The following is a 27906-nucleotide window of genomic DNA, read 5'->3' as shown; positions in this document are numbered from 1 at the left end:
GGTAAGTGGGAGAAACGCAGGTATAAACGAGGGGCACATGTGTGACCTGGGTGGCCCCTACAATTTGGACTACACAAGTAACATTCCTCAGCTGTCCCCAGAATTTAGTGTTCCAGGCCCTACATGCAGTGATATCAGATCCAGAAGTCCAGTCTGGGGCCCTCTGAGGCTCTACTCTCTCCCCAGGACCCCAAAGTTACTAGTGTTATGTAAAAACAGAGCCAGCTTGGTTCTGGCTAGGTGGGCTCGTTGCAGCAGAAGACTGCAGTTAATGATCCAACCCAAGCCAGTAAGTTCTCAGGGTGGGCAAGGTTATGAGGCATGTGAAAGTGATGTCTTGCCTCCAAGGTGTGTCTCTCAAACATGGGATCCTTGCACTCCTAGCTGGACTGGTCAGGGTTTCCTGTTTAAAACTCTTGGCAGCTTCCATCAAGGGTGCTCAGCTGCCGGCCCTAATGGTGTGGAATGCACAGATTCTGACTGTAGACATCTGTATTCGTTTCCTAGGGCTGCTGTGACCAAGTACCACTAATTGGGTGGTTTAAAAAGCAACTTTATTGTCTCATGGTTCTGGTGAAATTTACAGGGCCATGCTCCATCTAAAACCTATAGAGGAGCTCTTCCTTGCCTCTTCATGGCAATCTTTGTCATTCTTTGAACTGTAGATGCATCACTCCAACCCTCCATCTTTACATGGCTATCTCTTTATAAGGACACCAGTCATATTGGATTGAAGGCCTACTCTACTTCAGTATGGCCTCATTTTAATTAATTACACCCGCAATGACCATATTTCCAAATAAAATCACATGGCAGAGCTTTCAGATGGCAAGGACTAGAGATCCCGGTGTTCTAAGTGATGCTCAGGGGTGACAGCTTAGGAGCATAGTGTTTTGTGTTTTTTAAAAAATTTTAATTATACTTTATTTTGTAGAGCAGTTTTAGTTTTACAGCAAAATTGACTGGAATGTACAGAGATTTCCCATATGCTCCCTACCCCCCACATATGTATAGCTTCCCTGTTATCAACAACCCCCATCAAAATGATAAATTGTTAAAACTGATTATCCTAAACTGACACATCATTATCACCCAAAGTCCATAGCTTATATTAGTTCAATATTTTTTATTTTATTTTATTTATTTATTTATTTATTTATTTATTTATTTATCTTTTAATTTTTAAAATTTTATTTTTATTTAAAATATTACAGATGTCCCTTTTTCTCCCCAATGGCCCGTTCCACCCCATCCCATCCCCCTCCCCAGTCCCTCTCCCCACCATTGTCCATGTCCTTGGGTTGTGCATATATGCATATAAATTCTTTGGTTAATCTCTCCCCTTCCACCCACCTGCCCTCCTCCATCCCTCTGACATTCGTCAGTCTCATCTACCCTTCCATGTCATTGAATCTGTTCTGTTCATCAGTTTATTAAGTTCTTTAGATTCCACATACAAGCAAGATCATGTGATGTTTGTCTTTCGATGCCTGGATTATTTCACTTACCATAATTTTTTCCAGGTCCATCCATACTGTCTCAAAGGGTAAGAGATTCTTCTTCTTTATAGCTGCGTAGTATTCCATGGTATAAATGTCCCACAGCTTTTTTTTTTTTTTTTTAATATATCTTTATTGATTTCAGAGAGAGGAAAGGAGAGGGAGAGAGAGAGAGAGAAACATCAATGATGAGAGAGTCATTGATCGAGCCCGCAACCCGGGCATGTGCCCTGACCGGGAATCGAACCCCGATCGCCTGGATCCTAGGTCGACGCTCAACCGCTGAGCCACGCCCGGCCGGGCGCCCCACAGCTTTTTTATCCACTCATCTACTGATGGGCACTTGGGCTGTTTCCAGATCTTAGCTATTGTAAACTGTGCTGCTATGAACATCGGGGTACATATGTTCTTTCTGATTAATGTTTCAGGATTCTTAGGATACGTTCCTAGGAGTGGAATCACTGGGTCAAAAGGCAGCTCCATTTTTAATTTTTTGAGGAACCTCCATACTGTTTTCCATAGTAGGAGCATAGTGTTTTTAGCTTTCTGCCTGAGCACCCATGGCTGCCCAGGATTGAGGCTGCAGGAAGGCTGGGCTACAGGGACCTGGCACTCTGCCATATGGTATGTTGGGTGGGGAGGAGGGGGGTGGGGTTGAGTTCCTGTCAGGGGAGCCATTTGGGGGGCCCTTTTACAGTCGTTCTTCAAGGAGAGAGGCTCTCAGTGTAATGCTCACTCAGGATATTTTTTTTCCAGAGCAGGTGAGAAGTGAGGAAGGGGTCTAACTAACTACCCAGGTTTTTACCCCCCCGAGTTTTCCTGGATAGTTTTGCTTGTCCATGATAAAAATAAACCCTCTTGGTGATTTTATTGTGATGTCCTGAAATTTATGGAAGAGTAAAAGGAGAATGAACAGCTTTAATAAAATTAAGTTTTTGCTACCAGACACAGGGTGTGCCATTCAGTTTGCTCAAGATTTCTTTTGTGCCACTGAGCAGAAGTTGATTTTTTCTCTCCCTCTCTCCCTCTCTTTCTCTCTCTCTCTTCTTTCTCTTCTTCTGTTAATCATTGATTTTTAGAGAGAATGGAAAGGAGAGAGAGAGAGAGACACTGATATGAAAGAGACACATCGATTGGTTGCCTCCCATATGTGCCCTGACTGGGGCCGGGGATCAAACCTGCAACCCAGGTACATGCCCTTGGCCGGGGATCAAACCCATGACCCTTCAGTAAATGGGCTGACGCTCTAACCACTGAGCACAGCGGGCAAGGCTGATCTTTCATTTCTTTGCTTATTACTGTAGCAGGAATATTTTCTCTCATTCTATTATCTACTCAGTCGTGCTTTGTGTTTTAGGAAAGCTGTTAAATTTGCATAATAATCTTGTGTCCAGCCACTTTTCTGAATTGTCTTATTGTGTACAATAGTTTTCAGTTGATTCTTTGAGGTTTCCCAGGTTTGCAGTGTTATAATTTAGTCTTTTCTTTTCTGATGTTTCATATATTTTATTTTTTTATGTTGTCATGTTCCACTGGCTAATCCCCTCCCTACACATTAAGTAACAGTGGTGATTGTGATAATTCCTTGTTTAAAAATGTTTATTTTTTTATTATATACTTTACATTGAGTGCTTCAGAAAAGAAAATAATTACAATGATTTCAAAATGCAATCCCTGGATTAAATAAATATCCTTTATAACTACACTCAATCAATATCTAGAAATGTATGTAGACACTAAGTCAGCTAACACATAATAAAATAACTATATAAACTAGAAATCTCAGGAATGAGGAACATGCATGATCAATAGTCACTTCGCCACCATGTTTTTTAAAAAACATGATTCACATTTGTTTCAATCACCTATACATCCACTCCAAGAGTTAAATTAGACTCCTGATGCTAACAACTTAACACTATGATCTTTGTTACCTTAAAAGATAATTTAGTTTAATATGGAGAGAATCGGGAAGAAAATTTCAGGACCCTTGATCAGAAGCTTTTGATACTTGTGGTACTACTGTGGTGTACATGAAGGCTCAAATACGGCTAAGAACAGTGTTTCCCACTGAGAACATGATCAAAGAAATAGATGTACTAAGCATTCTAAAAGCTAGCTGGTCATCAAGAAGTTACTATAAAGGACTCATGTTAGTAACTAACCATGTTTAAAAAGTCTTAGTCAACGTTACAAAACCAAAACTTTTAGAGTAATATTTACAAATGCAAGTGTAACTGTTTTTTTGCTTTCTATAATAATCCTCTTTGAAATGTTAAAACTGAGGGCCCACTGTGGTTCTTTTGAAAAGCTGTTGGTGTACATGGGATGATCTACTGATTTACCTTCTCAAAGTATTCTTTGGAAGCAGTCAGATATGGCTTGATCGTAGGGGAATCTGGTGTCCAGTTTGCTGAGCAGACTTCTCCGTGGATTTCCACAACTGGAATGTCTTCGCCAGCCAGAGGGACTCTTCCACATTTCGGCCCCCAGGTAGATCATTGACACTCAAATGCTTCATGACTGCATTAGGGTGAATTATGAAGAGACCTCTTAGTGTGAGACCAGAACCTTCTAACAGCACACGGTAGTCTCAAAAAATGTTTAGTGAAAACTGACAAGAGTGTGATGTTCATGGGGCCCAAACCATCATTTTTCCTCCATGTGTTTATCCAAGCAAGATGGCCCACATCACGACATTCATTGGCTTTGTCACTAAAAGTAATTTCTGCAGGACACACAAAGGTGAAATTCAAAAGATAGGCGAAAAGCATCAAATATTTCCTCTTAAAATCATTCAGGCTTAGTTCTTTGAAATCGCCATTGACAATGGCTTTACTCTTAAAATAGGGCTCATGCTGGGTGGTGGCAGGAGCATGGTTATGAGGAATTTTGCTAAGGGCAAATTTTTGCTTAGCTGGAAGCAAACCACAATACATTTGTCAAGTGTGGTCTTGGAGAAGCAGCAGGCCTTAGGGCTGCAGAGGCAGAGGTGCCTCAAGGAGTGTCGCTCACATGTTGAGCAACCTCTGTGGTTGCTATCTTCAGGGCCTATGCTTTTACCCTGAAATCAGTTTCACCAGAAGGACAGATCATGACTCACTTTAGGTCATGACTTCCCTTCTCCCTCCTTCCCTTTCCCCCTCTCTCTGTCTCTCTGTCTCTCTGTCTATCTTTCAAACTGTCTGAGTCATCTTGCTTTAGGCCTCACTCTTATAGTTTGGGGACAATCTGTACTTTTGGCATTTGGCCAGCTTATTTGGGCAGGAGATGTTCTGAAGTAGTGCTCACTGGCCTGAGAATTTGTCTGTTTGATGGAGGTCTTTTTTTGTTCAATGATTTGTGTTTTTGAAAATGTCTTTATTTCACTTTAATCCCGAACTCCATTTCTAAACTCTTAATTATGAAAAGTTTCAAACATAGATGTATAACAAGCACAACAAACATCTGTAAAGCCTCCATTAGATTCCACAATTGTTAACATCTTTCCAAATTTGCTTTCTTTTTCTCTGTGTCTATCTAGGCATATATCTATGTCTATATCTATATTGTTATATTATTTGAAACGAATTGTAGACATCATGATACTCTACTCCTAAATACTGCAGCATACATCTCCTTGGACTAACCTCAAACCATGATCACATATGAAAATAACCATGGTGGAGTCCTTTTAAATTCTGTATTTCATTGCTGGAAGTTCTCATGGTAGTCTAGAATCATAGGGATGCAGGGGGCTTGCTGAAGACAGTAATCCCATCCTGATCATGCCCTGTCAGGAAGACAAGAACAAGAGAGGATATCATAACTGGCTATAGTATTTGAAGGGCAGTCATGTGGAAAAGAGAGCAGATCTTCCCTTAGGATCTATAGAGGGGAGCATTTGGGATATAAAGAGTGGAAGTTTCAAGAAGACAAAGTGAACCAGGGATGGGACTACTGGCCTATACTCAACAGGGAGTTCCCAATGACTGGAAATATCCAGGGAAATTTGGATGGCCCCTTCTTGGGGATGCTGTGGAGGGGAATTGTGTTGAATAGAAAACTGGTCTATAGGACTTTTAAGTCCTTTCTAATAATTTTTAGGGGACAGGGATAAGAAATTCTGGAGAGATCCAAACTGATCTGTAATTATAATCAAATTGTAATGGCACTTTAATGACAAACTGATAGTGTCTGTTTCTGTCTTAAGGCTGGATTTTTTCCCTCTGGTGTTTATTGGCTGACTGCCTCATGCTCCTGGCTATTCTTGGTAAATCTAGCAGATATGCTTTTTTTTATTTTATAAGAAAGGACCAGAGAAATGTTGTCTTCTTTAAAGAGGAGGCTGGCCTTTTCAATTTGACAGTAGAGGTAAAAAAAGATAAATCAGTGAAATACCTTCAAATTCTATGTCTATTCTTTTTTGCCCCAGCTTGAATGTCTGAATTGATTCTTCTTAACTGCAAAATGAAAGACCTCAAGGGATGTTTCATGGGGAATAAGAGTAGGTTGGGCTGAATTTATGTCTGTGTCAGATAATGTGCTTACAGAGACAAAGAGCAGTAATAATTATTTTCAGAACTTCATGAGAGTTTGTTAAGTTAACTAATGATTGGGTATTACTGACAAGCTTTCCAAAGTGGGAATTATATGAAACTGTCATCTGATAGGAAAGGGTAACAGAGGAGAAGCCCTAGGTTTTTGCTATGAGGAGTTCATGTGAATTGTAAAAGAAATTCATATTTTCACTGTCCCATTGAAACCAACTCAATTTTATGCAAGAAGTGGCTGAATGGAATATATTTCTAGGAAGCTACTCAATGAAATGGAAATCATCCGTAGTTCTTGACCCAGCTCTGCTATTAATTGGCCTGGGCAAGTCCCTATTCTAGCCACAGTTCAGCTTCCTAGTCCATGAAATGTTCTGTGTATATTTACAGACGCTTTGAAGGGAAATGAGATAAGGTGATAAAGTAGTTATAAGTATATAGTGTTATATAAATATGAGTACTGAATTTGCTGCTGCCTTAAGGATATCCCAGGCCTATTGGCTAAAAGTAGGAACTTGCCTACTGAGTATAACAAGCTCAAGAGGTCTTATCTGCAAGGAGATAAAATGTAGAGTGAAACTACTGTACACAGACCTGATTTCTAAGCAGGGCTAGGTTGGGTTAGAAATGGATAAGATAAGTGTATTTAATTAATAGAAATGTGTTCAGATCTGACATCAAGGACTTGGCAAGCCGTTCCTGGTTAACACCTATTTCTCCCAAGTTCCAGAACGGCTTCCCACCTGGATCAGGAAGTCCCATGGCATCTTACATCCAAGGCCTACTTTTCTGATTTGTTCTATTCCTTCTATGGGTCCTTCCCACCACCTCTGCCTCTGTCCAAAGATCTCAATCTTGACTCCAGAGAAGACAGAAAGTAGGTTTTTGCTATTTTACTTGTGTTCAGCCTTACTTAGTTTGGAATAAGATGTGAGTGAGTCCAGTATAAGGAATTTATATGGATAATGTTGATGATGACAAGTGGAGGGGGACTGGTTTTCCCAGTCAAGAGTCAGCTTTTGTGGTGCTTCATTGTTCTTCCCTGTGATGTGCAGTGTTCCAGGCTGGCGGCATGCTGCGCACAAAGAAAATTGTATTCTGTAGCCTCTTTAGATGTGCTGTGACTTGGCAAGGGCTGAAGGCAAATCACGCACCTGCGTCACCTTTTTAGCTTGATGAAGAATGGTGTCTCCTTCCCACTGCCCTCCCTTCGCAGGAAATTCTCCCAGACGACTGCACAAACAAGCCCTAATTAAGTCTTTCCTTGAATCTCGACATTTTTTTCTACCAACCTTTTCTTGGGTTTAGAGGTGTAATTAAGAGGAAGTGGGAGAAAGTAAATCAGGTATGAGATGCAGCTGGGAATTGGCAAGAACCTTTGCCCTGGTGGCTCTTTGGACAGTTTAAACAGGGGAAGGGACATGGTAAATTGATGGAGGAATTAAGACGCTTTTGAAGGAAAAGTTGGTTGCTACTATATGAGAACATTTTTCTCAGACGTTTTGAGTTTCTTGTGTTTTTGCCTTTTTGTCTCTTACTAAGAGAATTTCAATGTTTCTCAGCCAACATTTAAAGATAATGCATGTAGGGTGCCTGATGCCTCCCTGGGAAGGCTATGAACACAGCCTTATAACTATATGCAAAATTTGGGGCTTTTGTGTACTTATCTGAAAGGAGAGTCCATATATTTTACAGGGGATTCAAGGCCTGCTTCTCCCCCCCTCCCCACTGGTATTAGAGAAGAGAAGGATCTAGAGACAGAAGTCTGGAAGGACAGCCACATTGGGAAGCCCTGAAGTGAGGGTGGAGCCTGTAAAAGTTAGAGAAGGGTGGAGGCCCCAGGCAGCCCCGTGAGAGACAGCAGGTGGTGAACTGTGTGCGCCCTGGAGTCAGATACGTTTGGTCTCAGAGCCCAGTGCCTCCACTTATTAACTGTGCTGGCTGTGTGATCTGGGCAATTTATATCTCTAAGCCTCAGTCTTCAATTTTCTCATCTATAACATGGGATGACAGAACATACATACCTCATAGAATTGTTGCAAGGATTAATTAAAGTTATCCATGTAGCATGCCTCATTCCTTCCTGTTGATGTGGTGTGTGTGTGTGTGTGTGTGTGTAGTTTCTGGCTCTACGTGTATTTTTAATTTTATGCCTCATTCTAGGCCAAGCATCCTGTGCAGGCCTCAGAAGGCCCAGAGTTCTGTTCTGCTATTTGTTTTTTTCTGCTTTCTTTAGAAAATTAAGAGTGTGAGGTGGTGTCCTTGACTGAATATCTGACTTCCAGCTCCCCCAACACCAGCTTGCTGGGCAGGCTGAGAGCAGCATATTCACACTTTTCCAAGCAGTGTCGGGAGCAATAGAAGCTATGAACCTGGAGCCTGGAGCCAAGGGAGCCCGGCGACTTTGGGAAGGAGAGACCAAATCAGCCCTGGGAGGGGAGAGCCTATAAGCTGCAGCGCCCCAGATGGCAGCCTCCTCAGGCCACCTCAGAAGCCGCCTCTGTGGCCTAGCTCCTCTTGTAATTTGCACAATAGACCAGAAGATGGGGCTCTTGACTCTGGAGTCAAGGGCCAGAGGCTCTGACTTGTTTCTTGTTTGAACTGGAGGGAAATCAGACGCATCAGAGCTCCCAGGAATCCTCTACCTCCTCAATCCTCTCCCTGCGCTGCCCACTCAAGCCCACTCCCATGGCTGAGAGGTGTCTTTCTGGGGAGAGGGGAATGTAGGCATATCTTTCCTTTGGTCACCATCCTTGGCCCCTCCTGAATTACATTGCCAGAGCTAGTCTAACTGACCCCTTGCCTCAGGTTTCTTCCTCTAAACGGCTTGCCCCTAATGGCAGATTTGGGCAATGGTACCACTTACATGGGACATGTTGCGTAAAGACAAACAGCTAGTAGAATCAGGCAGACCTGTCCTTGGCTCATCTCATCAGGTGAAGCTCTCCTCACCTCCTCAGAGAAGTCCTCCCTGATCACCCCATTTAAAGTAGCTCTCCCCAACCCCCATGTCAATTACTCTCTATCATATAACCCTGTTATTTACTTCATAGAAGTGATCATGACCTGTAATTATCTTGTTTACTTGTTTACTCTCCCCCCACTAGATCGTAAGGCTCAAGAGGGCAAGACCCTGTTTATCTTATTGCTGTTTCCCCAACACCCAACACAGGGCTGAATACATAGATTCTTAGTAAATATGTTTGGAATTAATAAATGACTGAATCCCAGCTTAATGACTGCTTAACCTTGAGAAAGCTGCTAAACTTCTCTGAGTCTCAGTTTTCTTACCAGTGAAATGGAGAGATAATGGCTATGTAATGAATATTAAATGACATAATGTATTTACAACATTAAACCTGGGTCCTGATGCATGGAAGTGTTCTCTAAAACTGCAGTGTTCTACTTTCTATCATGTGAGAAAAATAAAGTCTGAACTAATTAACCAGCTCTCAATAATTTGGCCATAGCTTTTCTTTAGCATAGTTTTTACTCCCTACAGCTCTTCTCTGTAACTTTCCACTTTGGCCCAAATCATTGTTACCCTGAATGGGCCATATGCATTCTTCCATGAATGCCCATGTCTTTGCCCAAGAGTTAAGATGCTATGCTCACTCCCCTTACTTGGCTCAACTATTTTCAGATTTAGCTCAAATCCATGTCCTCTGTGTTATGTTTCTAAAGTGCTCCAAGTCATAAAGATCATTTTCTCTTTTGAATTTTTACAATCTTCGTTGTTTATATTACTCATAGGGTTCTTATTCTATGTTCTATTATCTTGTCATTATATAAACATACAGTATATCCTGTTTCTGATTAAATTGTTACCCCCTTGGAGATATGTATTATATTTTAGATTTCTCTGCATCTTCTGTGCCATTTGGGCCTGTCAATAGTAGGTGTTCAAACATATATTTGCTAACTACTTTCTATGTGCCCAGCATTCTTTGAAGCTCTGTGGAGTATATAGAAGGGTGTAAGAAAAAGCCATTGCCTTCAAACATTTACAATATTAGAGCAAGTTAAAATCAACATATAATTAAAGTAATTAAATAACCACAGCATGGTAACTGCTATGAGAAAGGCTTCTTGGAAGTGGTGGCCTTTGGGGTTGACTTTGAGACATATAGATTGATGGAAGAGAACAGAGAGCCTAGAAATAAGCCCACACCTTTATGGTCAATTAATCTTTGACAAAGGAGGCAAGAACATTAATGGGGTGAAGACAGTCTATTCAAAAATGGTGATGGGAAAATTGGACAGATACATGCAAAAAAATGAAACTGGGCCACCTTCTTACACCATACACAAGAATAAACTCAAAATGGATTAAAGGCTTAAATGTTAGACTTGAAACCATAAAAATCCTAGAAGAAAACATAGGCAGTAAAATCTTGGACATTTCTTATAGCAATAATTTTTCAGATATATTGCCTTGGGCAAGGGAAACAAAAAAACCCAAAAAATCCAAATGGGACTACATCAAACCAAAAAGTTTTTGCACGGCAAAGGAAACCATCAATAAAATGAAAAGACAACCCAATGAATGGGAGAACATATTTGCCAATGATATATCTGATAAGGGATTAATTTCCAAAATTTATAAAGAACTTATAAAACTCAATACCAAAGCAATAAACAATCCAATTAAAAGATGGGCAAAGGACCTGAATAAACACTTTTCCAAAGAGGACATACAGATGGCCAATAGAAAGATGAAAAGATGCTTATCATCAGAGAAATGGAAATTAAAACCACAGTGAGTTATCACCTCACACCTGTCAGAACTGCTATCATCAATAAATCAACAAACAAGTGTTGTCGAGGATGTGGAGAAAGGGGAACCGTTGTGCACTGTTGGTGCAGCCACTGTGGAAAACAGTGTGGAGATTCCTCAAAAAAATTAAGAATGGAACTACCTTATGATCCAGCAATTCTACTTCTGGGAATATATCCAAAGAAACCTAAAACACTAATTCAAAAGAGTATACGCACCCCTATGCTCATTGCAGCATTATTTACAATAGCTGAGATTTGGAAGTAGCCCAAGTGTCCATCAGTAGATGAGTGGATAAAAAAGCTGGTACATTACACAATGGAATACTGCTCTGCTATAAAAAGGAATGATATCTTACTCTTTGTAACAGCATAAATGGAGAGCATTATGCTATGTGAAATAAGCCAGTCAGAGGAAGACAAGTACCATGTTATTTCACTCATATGTGGAATCTAATGAACAAAATAAACTAACAAACAAAATAGAAACAGACTCATAGATAGAGGATAGACTCTCAGCAGTCAGAGGGGAGGGGTTTGTGGGGCTGGGCAAAAAAGGTGAAGGGATTAAGCAAAAAACAAACATGGACGTAGACAACAACTTGGTGATTGCCAGATGGAAGCAGGGAGAAGTAAAGAAGGGTATTGGGGGGGGGGGGAGTAAATGGTGATGGAGAAATGGTAATATACACACAATATAATATACAGATGATGTGTTATAGAATTTTGCACCTGACATCTATATAATTTTATAATTTTATTAAGCAATGTTGCCCCAATAAATTCAATTAAAAAAAAGAGACTGACTTTGAGGAAAGGTTAAGATTTTGATGGGAAAAGATGGGGTGAATGTCAGAGTCAAAGGACAGGGTTAGTGAAGAAAATGAAAGAGACTGTGGCAATGAATGGTAAGACTCAGAAACAGGACCAATACGGTTCTGCCTCAGTTACACTGAAGCACAACCTCGTTTCACATTTCAGGGACAATGCAAGGGGTGGTACGCAGGGGTTGAAACTTTAACATGTTCCTGACTATGGTCCTCAAGTGTAGCTTCTTTGGAGAATGAGAATGATTTGCAACAGGTCTTTTTGTTCTAATGTGACTTATCTACAGTCTGATGTGATAGTACATACAAAGAAAAAGGCTCATTCCCTCTTCTTGGGAACAGAGGATTGGTCGGATTATGGCCAGCTTCCCTTTCCTTTAAAACCCAAATCAAATTGAATGTATTACTCATGATTTTCTAAACGTGTCTTAGATCAGTAGCTCTTGTTATTAAGAAATAATTTGCCTTAGATTATTTCTCGGAAAAGTTGGAAGCATTTTTGTGGAATTACTTCAACAATCATCTTCAGCTCAACTCTGTGTTTTTTGCTGCCACCCTGAGACCCAGGGAGGAGACCTAAATCATAGTGAGTCTGTGGAGGGGATAGGATCACTGCCAGTCTGCTTATCTTTAATGCTCTTTAATGTGGCCACTAGCTCAGAGATTGACAAGTAATTTTAGAAGGCCCTCATCCTCAATTACTTCCTTCTGCAATCCCCAAGTGACGTTTCCCCAGAACTTAAAAAGCATGCAAGGAATAAAATCAGAAGAGACAAAACCTACACTTTCCCACTTCCCAAGGGTCAGGGCAGCTGCAAATAGAAGCACGAGATTTTCATTTTCTAACAAGCAGTGGGAAGGACCTTCAAGCTCAGGGGCCTCTGAAGGGAGGGAGGCGGTTTCCACGGCAACCTGGGCTCCGCGGGCTGCTCCCCCCCCCTCCCGGTAGCCCAGGGTACCGCCGGACGGCGTCCTCCCGTGCTCCGCGCCCTGATTGGCTGCACAGGCCGCTTGCTGATTGGCGGCGGCGATGCCTCGCGGGCCGGTGGCGGTGGAGGCGGCGGAGGTAGATGGTTGACCGTTGGCTGTAGGGTAGGGGTCGCCGTTGGGGCGAGCGGCTCAGATCCGACCCGAGGGCACGGGCTGCCGGCGCTCGGCCTGGAACCCGCGGGCGAGACCTTGCTCGGCGCCGCCATGCCCGTCGGGAGTAGCGAGCCGGACGGCGTCCTCCGCTATCAGGTAGGGCCCGCCTCCCGCCCCTCCCCGGGCTCAGCCTCCTCATCCTCTGCCCACCTTCCTGCCCCTGCCCCCAAGCTGGGCTCCTCGGGCCACTCCCTGAGGGCGAGGGCCGGCCATCCCGGGACACCAGGGGGCGCTCCGGGAGGCTGGGCGTCGGGCCGGGGCTGCGGGAGGGTGACCTTGGGCCGACCCCGAGCGGGCGGAGGGTGGCCGCGTCCCGCGCGCGGCGGCGACCGCGGTTCTCCCGGGTCCGCCCTGTGGGGGGAGAGGCCGGCTTCGGGCCTCGCCGCGTGGAGCTGGAACGTGGGAGAAAGGGTAGCGAGGGGCCGTCCTGTGGTGGAGCAGGTCTCCTCTTTGTGTTGTTTCTGGGGGTTTCAGGAAAAGCTGGAAAGACTGGAGGTTGCGATCAGACCCTTGTAGTGCGTCCAGCTTTCTGACTCCGACCACCCCGCTGCGCAGACACCCGACTAGCTGTGGGTGGGGAAGCAGGAGTGGGCTGGGGAAGTGCTGAGGAGTCAGGAGCAGTGTTTATTTAAGGGAGTGAGGAAACCGGGTTGAAGTGACTGGTAACCCAAATGCTGGGGTGGCGAGTGCAAGGAAAAGCATTGGACTCGGTGTCAGAGTCCGTAGGTGCACGTCTACATCTACCTCACACAGACTTGGCGACCTTGAGTAAGTCACTTGCCTCTTTTAACCTCAGTTCCCCCCATCTAGGAAAACGGGGATGGTAACAGCTGCTCCCCTTACCTGGTAGGGTTGGTTTGAGGACAAAACAAGGTGCTATTTGGGGAAGGGCTTTGTGAAATGATGTTTACTGTGTAACAACCAGTATGTGAGTGGCACCTCGCTGAATTCTCTAAGCCCCCCTCCCCCCCTCCCCTCCTGTGCAATCAGGTGGTATAGTTACTGCTCTAGGAAAAGGGATTGATTGAAGGAGGGTCAAGTCTGAAGTGGGCTGCGGTGAAGAAAATGATGGACCTTCTTGGGAAGGATGATGGGTCTTGGAAACAAGTGCCACATTGACACCAGGGATGGTTGCTGTAAGGAGGCAGGGAAATTACTCCAAGTTTGTGGAAAAAAAATTTCTTATCTAATCCTGTTAAGGCCTACTAAGTGTATTCACTCTATATTTGGAATACAGTGATGAACAGAAATAGGCAATGTCCTTGCCCTCTGGTGCTTCCTATCGTGTGTGTGTGTGTGTGTGTGTGTGTTGGGGAGGTGGGGATTACCACACAAGTAAACGTATTATAAACTGTGATAAGTACTTTGAAAGACAGACAAAATATGGACAAAAATCTAAAGAATGTGTCACTTGAGGGAAGAGGGAGCTCAAAGGGCCTTGGAGACAAAGAGAACACCATATGCAAAGGTTCTGTGGCAGAAGGAGGCACATCTGGCTACAAGACTCGAAAGAGGGCCAGTGTGGCTAGAGCCACAGAGAGCAAATGAGGGGAATGGTGTGAGATGTACTCTGGGCCTTTGTAACCCATGCTGAGGAAGTTGGTATTTCTCTGAGGAACAAGGGGAAGCCACTAAAAGGATTTAAGTGGGGAGCAAAAGGAGAGAGAGAGAGAGAGAGAGAAAGAGAGAGAGAGAGAGAGAATGAGCTAGAGAAAGAAAGGGAGCCAATGAGATCATGACCAGATTTTCCTATTAAAAAGATTTCTCTGGCTGCAGTGGGGAGAACAGGCTGGAACGAATGTGAGGAGACAGTGTCCTTAATTGCAGAATGTGTACAGGTTATATTGTCAAGGTCATAATAACCCTTAGGCTTCTATTAGTATTCTGTGAAATTGATAATTCCAGAGTGCTTCTGAGATAGGATAGAAAATAATTGTCTCCTTTACATCTAGTTCATGAAACTTCCATGGGTGGTGGGATGAGAAGAAAAGGAATGGAGTGGGAACAGTAGGACCTTGTGAAGGCTGAGTCAGGTATTGGACATAAGGGAACGTGTACATAGGCAGGAGAAGAAATGAGGGTGGAAGGAGGAAAGTAAATGGGGCTGATTTGTGGGAGACGCAGTCAGCCAACTGAAAATTACCAGTTAAGCCTCCTATGTGCCAAGTAGGCTGTGTGGAAGGGAGACAGACCTTACAAAATGAGGAGATTGTATAACTTATGTAAACAGAGAGATTCCAGACCTCACATCTAAATATCATAAGTCTGTGTTGTTTTCTCTGCTTTGGACTATTGCACTAGCCTTCTAATGATTCCCTCTGCCTTTTCTCTTGCCATTCTACTTTAAACATGGCAGCCAGAGGGAGCTTTTAAAAACACAAATCAGATTATGTCATATCCTATCTTGAAACCTTTTAATGGCTTCCCAGTGCATTTTAGAATAAAATCCAAACTCCTTATCGTGGCCTACCAAGCTTTAAAGTGATCAAGGCCTTGACCACCCTCCCTGACTGCCTCTCTTCCACCCTCTCACCATGCACCCCTAACACTGGCTTTCTGTTTCTTCAATATGGCAAGCACCTTTATGCTTCAGGACCTTTGTTCGTGTTGTTACCTCTGCCTAGGACATTTTTCTACCTAGTCTTCTTATTACTCAAGTGTCATCTCCTAAGAGTGCCTTTCCTTGACCTTTAACTGAAGTCACCCCCTTTCATATGATCCTGTTTTGTTTTCTTAATAGCACATATAATTTATCTGAAGTGTTCTTGTTTTGCCTTTATGTTTATTTTCAAATAGAAGCCTCATGAGGGCAGGGACCAGGCACAAAGTATTTTCATCTACCACAGTGCTAGGTATAATATAGGTGCTTAGTTACATGAGTAAATGAATGATTCTTCCATAGCCAACGCCAGTGTGCCTCTCCTTAAGGAGCTCACGGCCTTGTCAGAATCAGCACAGGGCAACAGATGCCATTGCTCAATTACACAAAAGCACTCCCTTCTGTGCTGTCCTGTCTTTGCCCAGGTGTTCCCAGCTGGAAAATCTTTCCTCCCCTCTCCAAAATATCCCATTTTAACCTTCAAGCTTCATATCACCATCAGAATTCATCACTCGTCTTCTCTGCTCATGACACCCACCAAGTTCTGTTAGTTCTCCCACCCCTTACTTATGGAATATACCTGTTCATCTCTATTGCTAATCTGACATCTCCCTTTGATATTGTTGTTTATGTATGCTTTTATTGGTGCTTGCCGTGTGCCGGACACTGTAAGTGCTTTCCATGCATTATTTCATTTAAGTCTCTCAATAGCCCTGAGAGTTACATGCTTTTATTTATTATTCCCATTTTTCAAACGAGGAAACCAAGATGCAGAAAGGTTAAGTAACTTTTTCTAGTAAGTGGCTGCCCCTCTTCAAAGGATGTGCCCTTAACTAACACTATTAATGTAGCGTTTGGTTTTTGACCGGTGCCTCGCTCAGAGTTAGCATTTAATAAGTGTTTAGGAAGATATGTGTGGCAAGGTGTGCAAAGGAAATTATTAGAGTAGGAAGAGACTGGAATGAGGGGGCCAGCTAGGAGGGTGTAATTTAGAATGAGTCAACAAAAGTCTGCATTATTGAATTTTGATGAGATCTCCAGAGGTGATTATTGAAATTTTAGGAGTCTGGGAGCTCTTAAAGGGAGTAGTAATGAAAGGAGATAAGAAAGCTTTAGGGAAAGCCCCTAGTTTGTACTGGAACTGGGGACATCTTCAAAATTCTTCAAAGTTCTCCTAATCAGCACTTTAAGAACTGAGCAGAAAGAAGTGCTGGGGGAGGAGGAGGCTGGAGTGGTCAGAACCATTAGCACTTGAGTCAAGTGATGCTGGGACTTGCAGGGAGGTTCAGAGAGGGTGGAAGTGGGGAGCAAGTGAATTTGGGAAATTACTAAGGCTTTTCTGTGAATCAGGCCTGCTCAGAATGGAAAATTTTGCAGAAATCTTTAGAATAACAAACCCTGGTAAGTGGGTGATAATTGAGAAGCATGGCCACATGGGAAGAGAGTCACACTATATGTTTTATGGTAGCCCTGAGAAAGCTCTAAGACAAGAGTTCCTGAAGGGGCCTGACTGCCCGTGCCCAGTGACTCTGGCACATGTCGAAGCTCAGTAAATATTTTCTAAGTGAATGAATGGCTCTGTAGAGAGCAGGTCAACTTTTCTGAGTTCAGTTTATGATAAGCAGTCAGTAAATATTTGCTGAATGTTATTGAACAAAAGTATCAACCATAGCAGTTCTTCTCTCACTGCATTGCAGTGTATAGTCCATACTCCTCCACCCTCTCCCAACACACGCTGGGTGTTCTTTCCCTAAGTGGGAATTGGCGAAGCTGTGAGCATTCTCTTTACCTGGCTTTACCAGGGAAACTTCAGTAGAAGTGTGGGCTATCATGCTAAGCAGAGAATTGAGGTCGTCTGGGGGACAATTCAGGCTGCAAATTTACTTCCTGAAATATTTGTAGATAATTCTCTTAGCTCATGGTTTGCCTTGGCAGAGTAGACAGAGCTCTCAGTCAAGCCGGCACGGTAGTAACCAGGACACAGCAAAGCAACTGTGTTTATTCTAAATCTGCTGCTAGGAAACAGCAAATCTTAGATAATGGAGAGGTTTGTTTCTTATAAGGTAGTAACACATTTACTCTCGTCTTGGTAGTTAGAAAGCCATAATGTATGTATTAGTTTCTATTGCTTCCATAACAAATTACCACAAATTTAGTGGCTTAACTCTAACTGGTACTCTTACCATCCTGTAGTTCAGAAGTTCAACAAGATCACAATGGGCTAAAATCAAAGTGTTGGTGGGGCAGTGTTTCTTTCTGGAGGCTCTAGGAGAGAATCTCTTTGCTTGACTTTTTCAGCTTCTAGAGGCTACCTGCCTTCCTTGGCTTATATAGCTCCTTACTCCATCTTCAAGGCCAGCAACACAGTGTCTCAGACCCTGCCTTTGGCATCATATCTCTTTCTCTGACTCGATTCTTCTGCATCCCTCTTGCACTTTTAAGGGACCCTTGTGATTATGTGGAGCCCATCAGAGAATCCAGGATAATCTCTTTATTTTAAATTCAGCTGATTAACAATCTTACTTCCATCTGCAAACTTATTTCGGGGGTCATTATTCTGCCTACCATAGTGTATTAACCAGTAATCTGTACTGAACAGGAGTGACTCCAAGTGGGATTCAATAAAAGCATCACTGAGAAACCAGAACCACTTTGAAATTTTAGTCCTCTAGAAGGCTGCTGAAGAGTCAGAACAGGGAGTTCGTGGGTATTCAGGAGCTCATGGCCACGGAGAAGAGATCTGGAACCCTTGTCTCTTGTTAGGGTGACTGCATTCGGTGAGGAAGTGAAATTGAGGTCATTAAAGAGTTGAGGATCTATGGGTCAGATTCAGTGACAGAGTCTTTAAGGGACCAGAATTCATGCTGGGTGAAGAGGAAGATGGAAGTGAATAAAGAGACAGAGAGAACTGTTGCAAGTCTGGGGCAGTGTGAGGGACAGGCTTCTGGAGCAGTAAGAACTTAGGAAGGTAATAATGTGGAACTCGAGCTGTTCTCACTGTGGACATGAGCTCTCAAAACAACCGGGTTCTTTGCTTTTAGCAATATTAGAGTATAATGTTAATATAAGGAACACAGGAACCTGAGTGCTTCCTATCCCACTTAGCTCTTGCGAGATCTTATTTAGCCTTGACTTAGGTCTGTAGTGAGGATTGAGTGAGGTAATATATGTATAAAGCACAATGCTAGGCATATAGTAAGTGATCATAAATATTTGTTTCTAATACTAATTGCATTAACTCAGTTTGCTATTAGAAACCCTTGAAGCCACTTATATATTTATTGATTTTTAAAACTTGGTTAAATATATTAGAACTTAATAAATGCCTGAATCTTTTTATTGTCCTGGGTGGGGGAGGGGGAGGGGTAGAAGAGTGTTACTTACAATCCCTGAAAACATTGGATCCTTAGGAAAAAAAGATGAAAGAGGTCTTTAGAGGTAAAAAATCTGAGACTGACTGCTGAAAAGGAGGTGGGGTTGAATTTGGCAGGTCTACAACTTCACAGGTGGAGTGGAACAGCAGGGGAGGGGTGTCAGGGAGAGGGCTTAAGGTAGGCTCCACTGCCTGCCTCTTCTCCCTCCCCTGCAGCCTCTGTGGCTGATTCTAGGAGCAGGAGCCATTATGTAAGACTCATCCCTGCCCCTGCCTTTTAATTTGTTCATTAACTGTAAGTGAGAATCTGGTTTGCTCCTCAGCTATAATTCATTCATTTTTCAAAGCTCATAATAATGCTTTCTCACTATGTGCCTTGCAATTTCAGTGTTTTAATGTTTATTTAACTCCCTTAGTTCTTTTTATTTTTTCGTGTCCATGTGATAGGCACCCAAATCAATTCACAGTTACATAGTGGATCCTTATCAGTGAGTTAGGAGGAAGTACAGAAAAGAGACTTAGAAACAGGGCCTTTTTTCTAGTTCATTCCTCTTTCCCTCCTTCCTTTTTTCTCCTAAACTTATATAATGTGGCTAACATGATTCTAATTTTTTTCTGAGTCATAAGCTCCCCTGAGAATCCGATGAAAGTTATGAACCTTTACCAAGAAAAATGTACACTCACACAATCCTCTGAAGCCGATTCCGAGGAGCCCTAGAAATCCATGGTTAAGAAACCTCTGCCATAAATAATGATGGTGTCAGAGGAAATAATAGTCAACTGGTGGGGAATCTGCAACATGAACAGACCAGTGAGACTAAATGTACTTTTCATTTTTATGATTTTAAACAAACTTTATATATACTTGAAATCTATGGAACATTTCAAGCATGTACCAAAGTAAGAAAGACATAAAAATGAATTGGTTAGACATAGAAATGAATTGGTTCAGTGGTTAGAGCGTCAGTCCATGGCCTGAAGGGTCCTGGGTTCAGTTCTGGCCAAGCCGTACCTTGGTTGCAGGCTTGATCCTGGCCCTATTCATGTACGTGCTGGAGGCAATCAATTGATGTGCCTCTCTCACATCGATGTTTCTCTCTCTCTCTCTCTCTCTCACCCCCTCTCCCTCTCCCCCCCCCCCCCCCCGCTCTCTCCCTCCCACTCTCTGTGAAAAGCAATGGAAAAAATATCTTCTGGTGAGGATTAAAAAATAATAATAATAAAAAAATAAAAATGGATTGTCATGTACCCAATGACTTGGGTTTGACAGTGAACACACCTGTATTGATTCATCTATGTCTCCACTCATTCTCCAAATTCCAGACATCATATTATTTCATCAGCAAAAACTTCAGTATGTATCACTATTAAGGACCATTTTAAAAAATGACAAAACCACCATATTATAATATTATTGTTACACTTAAAAATTAACATATTCTTTCTATAATCAAATATCCATTCAGTTGTTTAAAATTCTGTGAGTGCCTTATAAGTTTTTAAGTAGTTGACTTATTTGAATCAGGATCCAAACAAGGTCCACACATTCACATTCAAGCCTGACCTTTCAAATGCTCTGGCTAATGGTGTTTGACAGTGGCTCTGTTTTCTTTGGGAAGACAAAGAAAGTAGATGAACATTTTATTCAGTGAATTTAGGCTGTGGGTAACCAATCTAAATTAAGGAAACAAACAAGTTGACTTTCAACCTGAATTTTTCAGACAGTTGACCTTGCTCTTTATATTTTGCTTTCATAGTCTTTGAGTCAAAAATCAATCATCCCTCCTTTCTCCTCTTCATCCAGATTCCTGCTGTGTTCTATGCTGTGTGAGGTGTCTGTAGACAGTTTAAGCATCCAAATTAACTGGTCCTTGCCCTCTGGATATTACAAACCTGTGGGGAAGCCAATGTGAAAAATTATTATGAGAAAATATGTTATATGACTTAAAGAGTTCAGAAAACTAATAAATATTTATTCATCAAAATTTACTGGATACTTACTACATAATGTGACATTTTACTGGGTGCTAGGTACATAGTGGTGAATATAAGTACCTACCCTCCTGGGACTTAGAGAGAGCAAGCTGCTTAAAATGGTAAGCTACTGTATTAGACTCTGGGAGGACATAAAGGTGAAAGAATGTGGCGCCTGCTGTCAGGAAACTCATGATCTTAATCATAAGCTAGGTGAACAAATAAGTCTAAAATAAAGGCAAGTTTTTTCTACCTAGAAGTTATTCCTCAGGCAGGACTTTATACAAGAGTCTTTACAACCTGGATGGAAGTGAAACTGACATGCTTGGAAAATTGACTCAAAGCACCTATGGTGATGAGGACATTGATGTTAAAGGTGTATTTGAAGATTTTGAGGAACATTTATAAAATGTGACAATAAGTAATATTTCTAAGTTAATTTATTATTTTACATATCAGTAATCTTTCAGCTTTATCCATAAATATTTCAGTATGTATCACTAAAAGATAAGCATTCTTTAAAAAATAAGCACAGTACACTAAGTTTCTTTTTTTATTTTTATTTTTATTTAGCTTTTATTGCTGCTGGGCAGTTCTTTTTTTTTTTTTTTAAACATATCTTTATTGATTTCAGAGATAGGAAAGGAGAGGGAGAGAGAGAGAAACATCAATGATGAGAGAGTCGTTGATCAAGCCCGCAACTGGGCATGTGCCCTGACTGGGAATCTAACCCTGATTGCCTGGATCCTAGGTCAACACTCAACTGCTAAGCCACGCCCGGCCGGGCCTAACAATTTCTTTAATATCATAAAAGGTCTAGTCAATATTCAAATTTCCAATCGTCTCAAGTGTCATAACTTTGAAAAGGTATTTAAAAAATAACTAAAAAATGTATTTCAGTTAGTTTGTTTGAATCAAGATTCAAGTAACATCCACATTTTGGTTGGCTCGTTGTCTCTTAACCTGTTGGTTTCACCTTCCTCTTCCTCTGTCTGTCTGTCTGTCTGTCTGTCTCTCTTTCTTCTTTCAGTTATTTATTTTTAAAAAGGGGGTTGGGGGGGATTTGTTCTATATAGTTTCCCACAGTCTGGATTTTGCTGATCGTATTCCCGTGGTGATGTTTTTCCGTGGAGCTCTGATTCATTGTATTTTCAGTAAATTGGTATTTGGATTTAGAGGTTTGATCAGATTCAGAGACAATTTATTTGGTAAGATTGCCTTATGGGTGGTGATAAGATCTCCCTTTAGGAGGCATGTAATGCCTGGTTGTCTCCCTCTGTGTGATGTTGGTGGCTGTTGAAGATCAGTGCAGTCCATTTGGACTGCAAAATGGCAGTGTTCTAATTCTAACACTCCTTTCCATTTATTCTTTTTTGTAATGAGAAACTTGTCTCATCTACTCTGTGGTACATTTTATATAGGTAAACTGGGATTAATTTTTAACAGTTTTCAAAGCAATCAGTTTATTAGCATGAACTTTATGTTGACCAACTAGTTCATTTTCAACGTGGCATTTTGAACTCGTGGATTTTAATGTATGTATTTGATATATCCAGTCTGGTGCAGTTATTACCCTTACTGGTGCTTACATTGTCCTGTTTTTGGCAAGGGACCTCTTTAAGTTGGCTGTCGAGTCCTTTGGACAGGACCCTAGCTGTCTTTGAGTGCCTTTTAGTGGAAAATAGCACTTTAAGAGACCATAGTCTAGGTGCTAATGATACTCATTGCTATTGGCTGGCCATTTTTTCTAGGGCTTTTGAATGGACAGAGCTAGAAAATATAAATTTATAGATTTAAAAATATTTACAGATAAAAATATGTCATATATTCTTATTGATACTTCAATTCACATTCAGAACTGCACTGCTCTTTACTTACCTTCTATCTTACAACTGTTTCTCCTTTTACCCCTGCTGAGAATCCCAGTTCACAGTCACATTGAGAGTAACAGAAAAAGTTCACATAATTATTTGATTCATCCCACAATACGCAACAGTCTCAGAACAATAACATCACTACAACCAACAATATAGTAACCAAAAAGCAATTTAGGATCTTTTTCAGTTCTTTTTGTCCTTAGGATATATCCCAGGAAGGATACTCAATTTATTATGTTTTAAAGTTACTTGGAATAATTTCTCTTGGAATAGTTATGCCATCAATTTGGCATTTGTTTTTATTTTGTTTTTGATTTCTGGGAATTGCTTTTTAAATTCTTAATTTTGTTTTGAAGTTGTGTAAAATATATATAAAATAAAAGTATGTTCACAGAATTTTAGTTTCTATCCTTGTCTCCTTTCCTAGATGCCCTTCCTCCCTCAGTAGGTAACTATATAATGGGTTGGTTTTTCTCTCTGAACCAATAGACAACTCCAGATGAACTAAGAAAATTAAAAAATAAAAACATGTTTTATGGCTTATTCTTCCTTTATGTATTTTTAATTATAAGCAGATGCTTATAGTCCAAAACCCTTTCTTAGACAAAAATTATACAGTTTTTTCCACCTTACTTTTTAAACTTAATATTATATCTTGTAGCTTATTACATAGTGGTAGTAATATATACTTTTAAACATGTGTATAAAACTAAGTAAATAAAGTACTATAAGTAGACATTTGAGTGTTTCATCTACTTCCCTAAAAGTTTATTCAAGTTGACTACAAAACCTTTTTTTTTTTTAATCTTCTTTTTAGAAAAATGGATTGTCTTATAGTCAGGGTTGCCTTATTGGAGGATATAGATGATAACTACAAAATAGTAAAGTTAGAACAGTAAAATGGAAATTTGTGCAGGATCGGGAAGGATGGTTAGGATTTGCTGTGCTGGAGAGTTGGGGAAAAGGAATGTTAAGTGAAGGGATAGTGAGAGCAAAGGCATGAAGGTGGGAATGTGCACGGTGCCTGTGGGATCAGTAAGCCTGACTGGAGCTGCAGGCTTGGTAAAGGAAATAGACTAGCAGGGAGATCAGTTAAGATATTTTTTGAAGTAATTCAGGGTATGGTGATGGTCTTGATAGAGTAGGTGCCATTATATTCATTCTTTTTTTTTTTTAATCCTCACCCAAGGGTATTTTTTCCATTGCTTTTCAAAGAGAGTGGAAGGGGGCGGGGGGGAGAGAGAGAGAGAGAGAGAGAGATATGGATGTGGGAGAGACACATCGATTGGTTGCCTCCCACACATGCCCCAACAGGGGTCAGGGATGGAATCTGCAACCAAGGTACATGCCCTTGACGGGAATCAAACCTGGGACCCTTCAGTCCGTGGGTCGACACTTTCACCACTGAGCCAGACCAGCTAGGGCTATATTCATTCTTTTAACAAAGATTTATTGATCACCCACTATGTGAAGTCTGTGCAGAGTGCTGGGGAAACAGCGGTGAGGAAGACAGAGCGGTGGTCCCTCCCTTCAGAAGCAGAGACATTTCTTTACTAAGAAGAAGTACATTGTGATATGAAGGCATAAAAATGGGGGGGCCTAGCTTAGTTTAGAAGAGTGGTAGTCAGGGAAGTCTTCCAAGGAAGTGCATTTAGACTGAGATATATGGGATGATGAATAAGTATTAGTTGCTGGTGGCGGGGTGAGAGTAGTAGGCCATAGTAGGGAAGAAAGTGAGTATGGTTCTAGAACAGAAAAAAAAATGTCCAGTGTGACTAAAAGTATTGGAGAATATGGGATAGAGTGGATGTGAGATGAGAGTAAATTCGAGGGAAATTGCAAAAGAGATCTTGATAAGAAAAGAGAACTGTTTTCCTGAAGGCATATAATTGGCATTCAATATATATGGAACGGATGACTAAATACATTTGAAATTTCAAATGTGGACTAAGAAATGATGGTGCCATAGGAAGGAGTAAGGAAATGAGCACAGGCTGCTAGTTTTGGAAGGAAGATTAATTCGGTTTTAGACACATGAGTCTTGAGGTGTGGCCTTCCAGGGGTTTGTCAAATACTGAGCCACACACTGTTTAGGGTGCTGTTGAAATTGTAATACTCAAGTGAGGGAAACAAAAGGTAGACAGCTCTTTCTTGGGAATTATATTCAGAGGAAGAAGATGAGCCTTAGGATGAGGCAGAGAAGATTTGGTCAGGGAGCAGGATGGAGAATTTCAAGGATATAGTGTTAAACAGGTTTAAATGCTGCAGAGGTCAAGGAGACCAATTTACACCAAATGAGACAATGTGGTTGACACCACTTACAAAATGCCAACCTGGCCCTGGCCGGTGTTGCCCAGTGGTTAGAGTGTCAGCCAGGCAACCAATTGATGTGTCTCTCTCTCATCGATGTTTCTCTCTCTCTCTCCTCTCTCCTCCCTCCCTCTTACCCTCTCTAAAAAATCAATGGAAAAAATATCCTCCAGTGAAGATTAACAACAACAACAAAAATGCCAACCTGTTATACGGTTGTATAGATGGAGTGCAGAGGTGAAAAGGCATGAGATTCGGCCGTCATAAGACTTGGATTCAGTCCTAGCTCTGCTTTTACCCCATTTGTGACCTTGGGCAACAATTATTTAATGTTCTCTGAGTCCCAGGCTGCTCATTTATAAAATAAGAAAGAGAATGGCTGCCATATTTGCATCTCAAAGTTATTGTGAGGTTCAAATTTTAAAAATATATAAACCATTGTGTTTTTCTTCCAAGTGTTGCATAGAGAGTCTGACACAGGGTACTGTGCTGAATGTTTGAATGAATGAATGAATGAATGAATGAATGGGTATTACTATGACTACTTATTTATGTTTTAACAGAGACCAGATGAAGAAGCTGTGGTGGATCAGGGTGGGACCAGCACAATTCTCAATATTCACTATGAGAAAGAAGAGTTGGAAGGTAAGAACTGCTCTTCTGTGTAATGGGAGAAATTAGTGTGAGGCAACCTGGTGTGGGAGGAACAGCTTTGTCATCAGGAGACCTGGGTTTGAGTCCTAATGCTCACTAGCTGTAAGACCCTGGGGGAAAAATCACTTAATAGCTCAATTTCCTTGTTTGTTAAATAAAAGTAGGGATAATAATACCTGTCTTACTATTAGGATCTAATAGACATCATCTGAGACAGTGCTTTGAGCACTGTAAAGTCCAATATAAACATTAATAAATGATCTATTCCATGAGAATGTGAAGCACTCAGATCAGTTTATTGATTCTTGCTTGACAACAGCTTAGAAATATAAGCATGTGCAAAAATTTAAAAGAAAAAAATACAAATAAAATTTAAAACTCAGTTTGGCTATATAACCCTGTTTTTACCCCATTTACAATGTTTACTCTTTCCTTCTAACTAAACACATTTCTGCCTGGTGTTTTCATCTAAACAAGAAAAGGGAAAACACGTACATACCTGTAACATATTCTTTAAGGTTCACAGCACAGTGTTATATAAAAAGCCAACGGAAGTGGACAGGAAGAAACATTTTTATCGATCTGCTGTTTCTGGTTTACCTTATTAAGGCTCTTCTTCCTCACCTGCCCCACCCCTAGCTCCCCACAGGACCATGTGTGAGGTCCTTCTGCTTTCCTTTTTCCCATGGGGCATAGTTTCCTGATAATTGGTGATGCTCCGTTTTATTAGAGAAAGGCTCCTGTCTAGTATAGCTTTAGTGAGAACCCACATTTGGCTCAAAAGCCTTTGTGAACTCTCTGCAACATCCCCTGCAATGTTGAAGGCTATGATGCAGCAACTTTCTAATGAGGGGCAGCATGTGAAAAATTCTCTCTGTACTGCTTGTTCCCGTGACTTTTTTTCCATCAAAGTCTTACAGTCCCCCGAGAAAACTTGTCCTTTGGATGGGGAGAGTGAAAGCTCTAGAGGCTGACTCAGCCTTCGGATCTGTTACCATGAGAACTTATGTAGGTGGCTCTGTGTAGGTCAGTGGAGTTTGGATGTATCAAGGTCAAGTTTTCCAAGTTATTTTAACCAGATGGAAAAGCCACTGTGGGTTTCAGCAATTGGGAGAAAGTGGGAGAAGGAAAGGGGGTAGGGGATGGAAGGCTAACATTTGTTGAATGACCCTGTGTGTTAGGCATTTGACTGGGGCCTTTGAACAAGTTGTCTTTTTTATCTTCTCAACAACAAAGGCAGGTAAGTTTTATCCTATTTTAGGGAAAACTGTTCACAGTCATCTAGCCCCATGATTTTCAACCTTTTTCATCCCATGGCACACATAAGCTAATTCTAAAATTCTGCTGCACACCAAAACAATATTTTTTGTTGACCTGACAAAAAAAAGTGGTATCATTTTGATTCATTCACATCAGATGGCTGTTTTCGTGTTGGCTGTAGTCATTTTTTTATTTGACAATCTAAGGGAAAAGAGGTCAGTGCCCCTGACTAAATGGTCAGGTATTGCATGTTTTAAAAATTCTTGGTGTACACTGGTGTGACGCCGGTTGAAAATTGCTGGTCTAGCCTGATGGCAGGTGAGATGGGACGAAAGTCTGCTTTTTCTCCATTATATAAATATTTTTATGTATTATCCACTTCCTGCCCTGAATCCTGTTGCCTCTCTACCCTCTCATTGCTCTGTGGGGGCAGTGTTGCTCTCAGTTTAGTTGTTTGGGCCTACTAGACCTCCATCCTTAGCACAGAGGTAACCATTTATAAACACTTGCAAGTAGAATAATAAACTTGAGCAAACTCTCTCGAATCCTGAGGACTGTGTTCCATCCACAGAGGTCAGCTGAATAATAGGCAGTAGGAGCAACTTCTCATGGTGACATCTATTTTTTATGCATTCTCCATTTTGCCATAAAAGATAGTCATCTATGATGTCATTACTAGGGGGTAGTGTGTTGGGAAATGGTCCTTTATACATAGATCGTTTTGAAAACTAGAATCTTATTTATGTTAGCACTATTTTAAAAAAGCACTCCAGGCAAATGGAGGACAAATGTAGTTCTAGAGCAGCTCTGATGAGAAGAGGGATTTGCTGTGGATCTGGCCATGCTGTGAGCTCTACTTTGACTCACTCTGAGGGCAGCTCTGGGACTCAGTGAGGCTGCACTCAGGGTGTCATTGTTTCTTGATGGTGTGGGATAAAATCAGCCTCACTTTGATGGGAGACAAGTAAATTATATTCTGATTCAATATGTATGCCCTGATATAAGATTTTGTGGCTACAGATAAATTCCTGGTCTTTCTCCCCCTTTATTCCATACTGTCTACCCCACGTGACATAAACCAT

The 27906-nt window shown here is 41.4% G+C and overlaps 1 protein-coding gene and 1 pseudogene across 2 annotated transcripts in view; one reads left to right on the top strand and one right to left on the bottom strand.

Annotated features, from left to right (window-relative positions):
* Nucleotides 1-3832: 3832 nt before the first annotated feature.
* On the bottom strand, nt 3833-12830 carry LOC308552552 (thioredoxin-dependent peroxide reductase, mitochondrial pseudogene; annotated as a pseudogene). Its single transcript has 2 exons — nt 12602-12830; nt 3833-4495 (listed from the first exon to the last, which is right to left on the bottom strand). The product of its transcript is annotated as a thioredoxin-dependent peroxide reductase, mitochondrial pseudogene (transcript).
* The window catches only part of SLC4A8 (solute carrier family 4 member 8), a 71542-nt gene continuing 56410 nt past the window's right edge, over nt 12775-27906 (top strand). The window contains exons 1-2 of the mRNA XM_081127125.1: nt 12775-12873; nt 25474-25555. Of these exons, the coding sequence (XP_080983251.1) occupies nt 12829-12873; nt 25474-25555 (127 nt within the window). The 5' untranslated portion in view covers nt 12775-12828. The remainder of the gene's footprint in view (nt 12874-25473; nt 25556-27906) is intronic.

Source organism: Miniopterus schreibersii, assembly GCF_964146895.1.
Source record: "Miniopterus schreibersii genome assembly, chromosome: 2".
Taxonomy (NCBI): Eukaryota; Metazoa; Chordata; class Mammalia; order Chiroptera; family Miniopteridae; genus Miniopterus; species Miniopterus schreibersii.
This window is presented reverse-complemented; position numbering and strand designations above follow the sequence as displayed.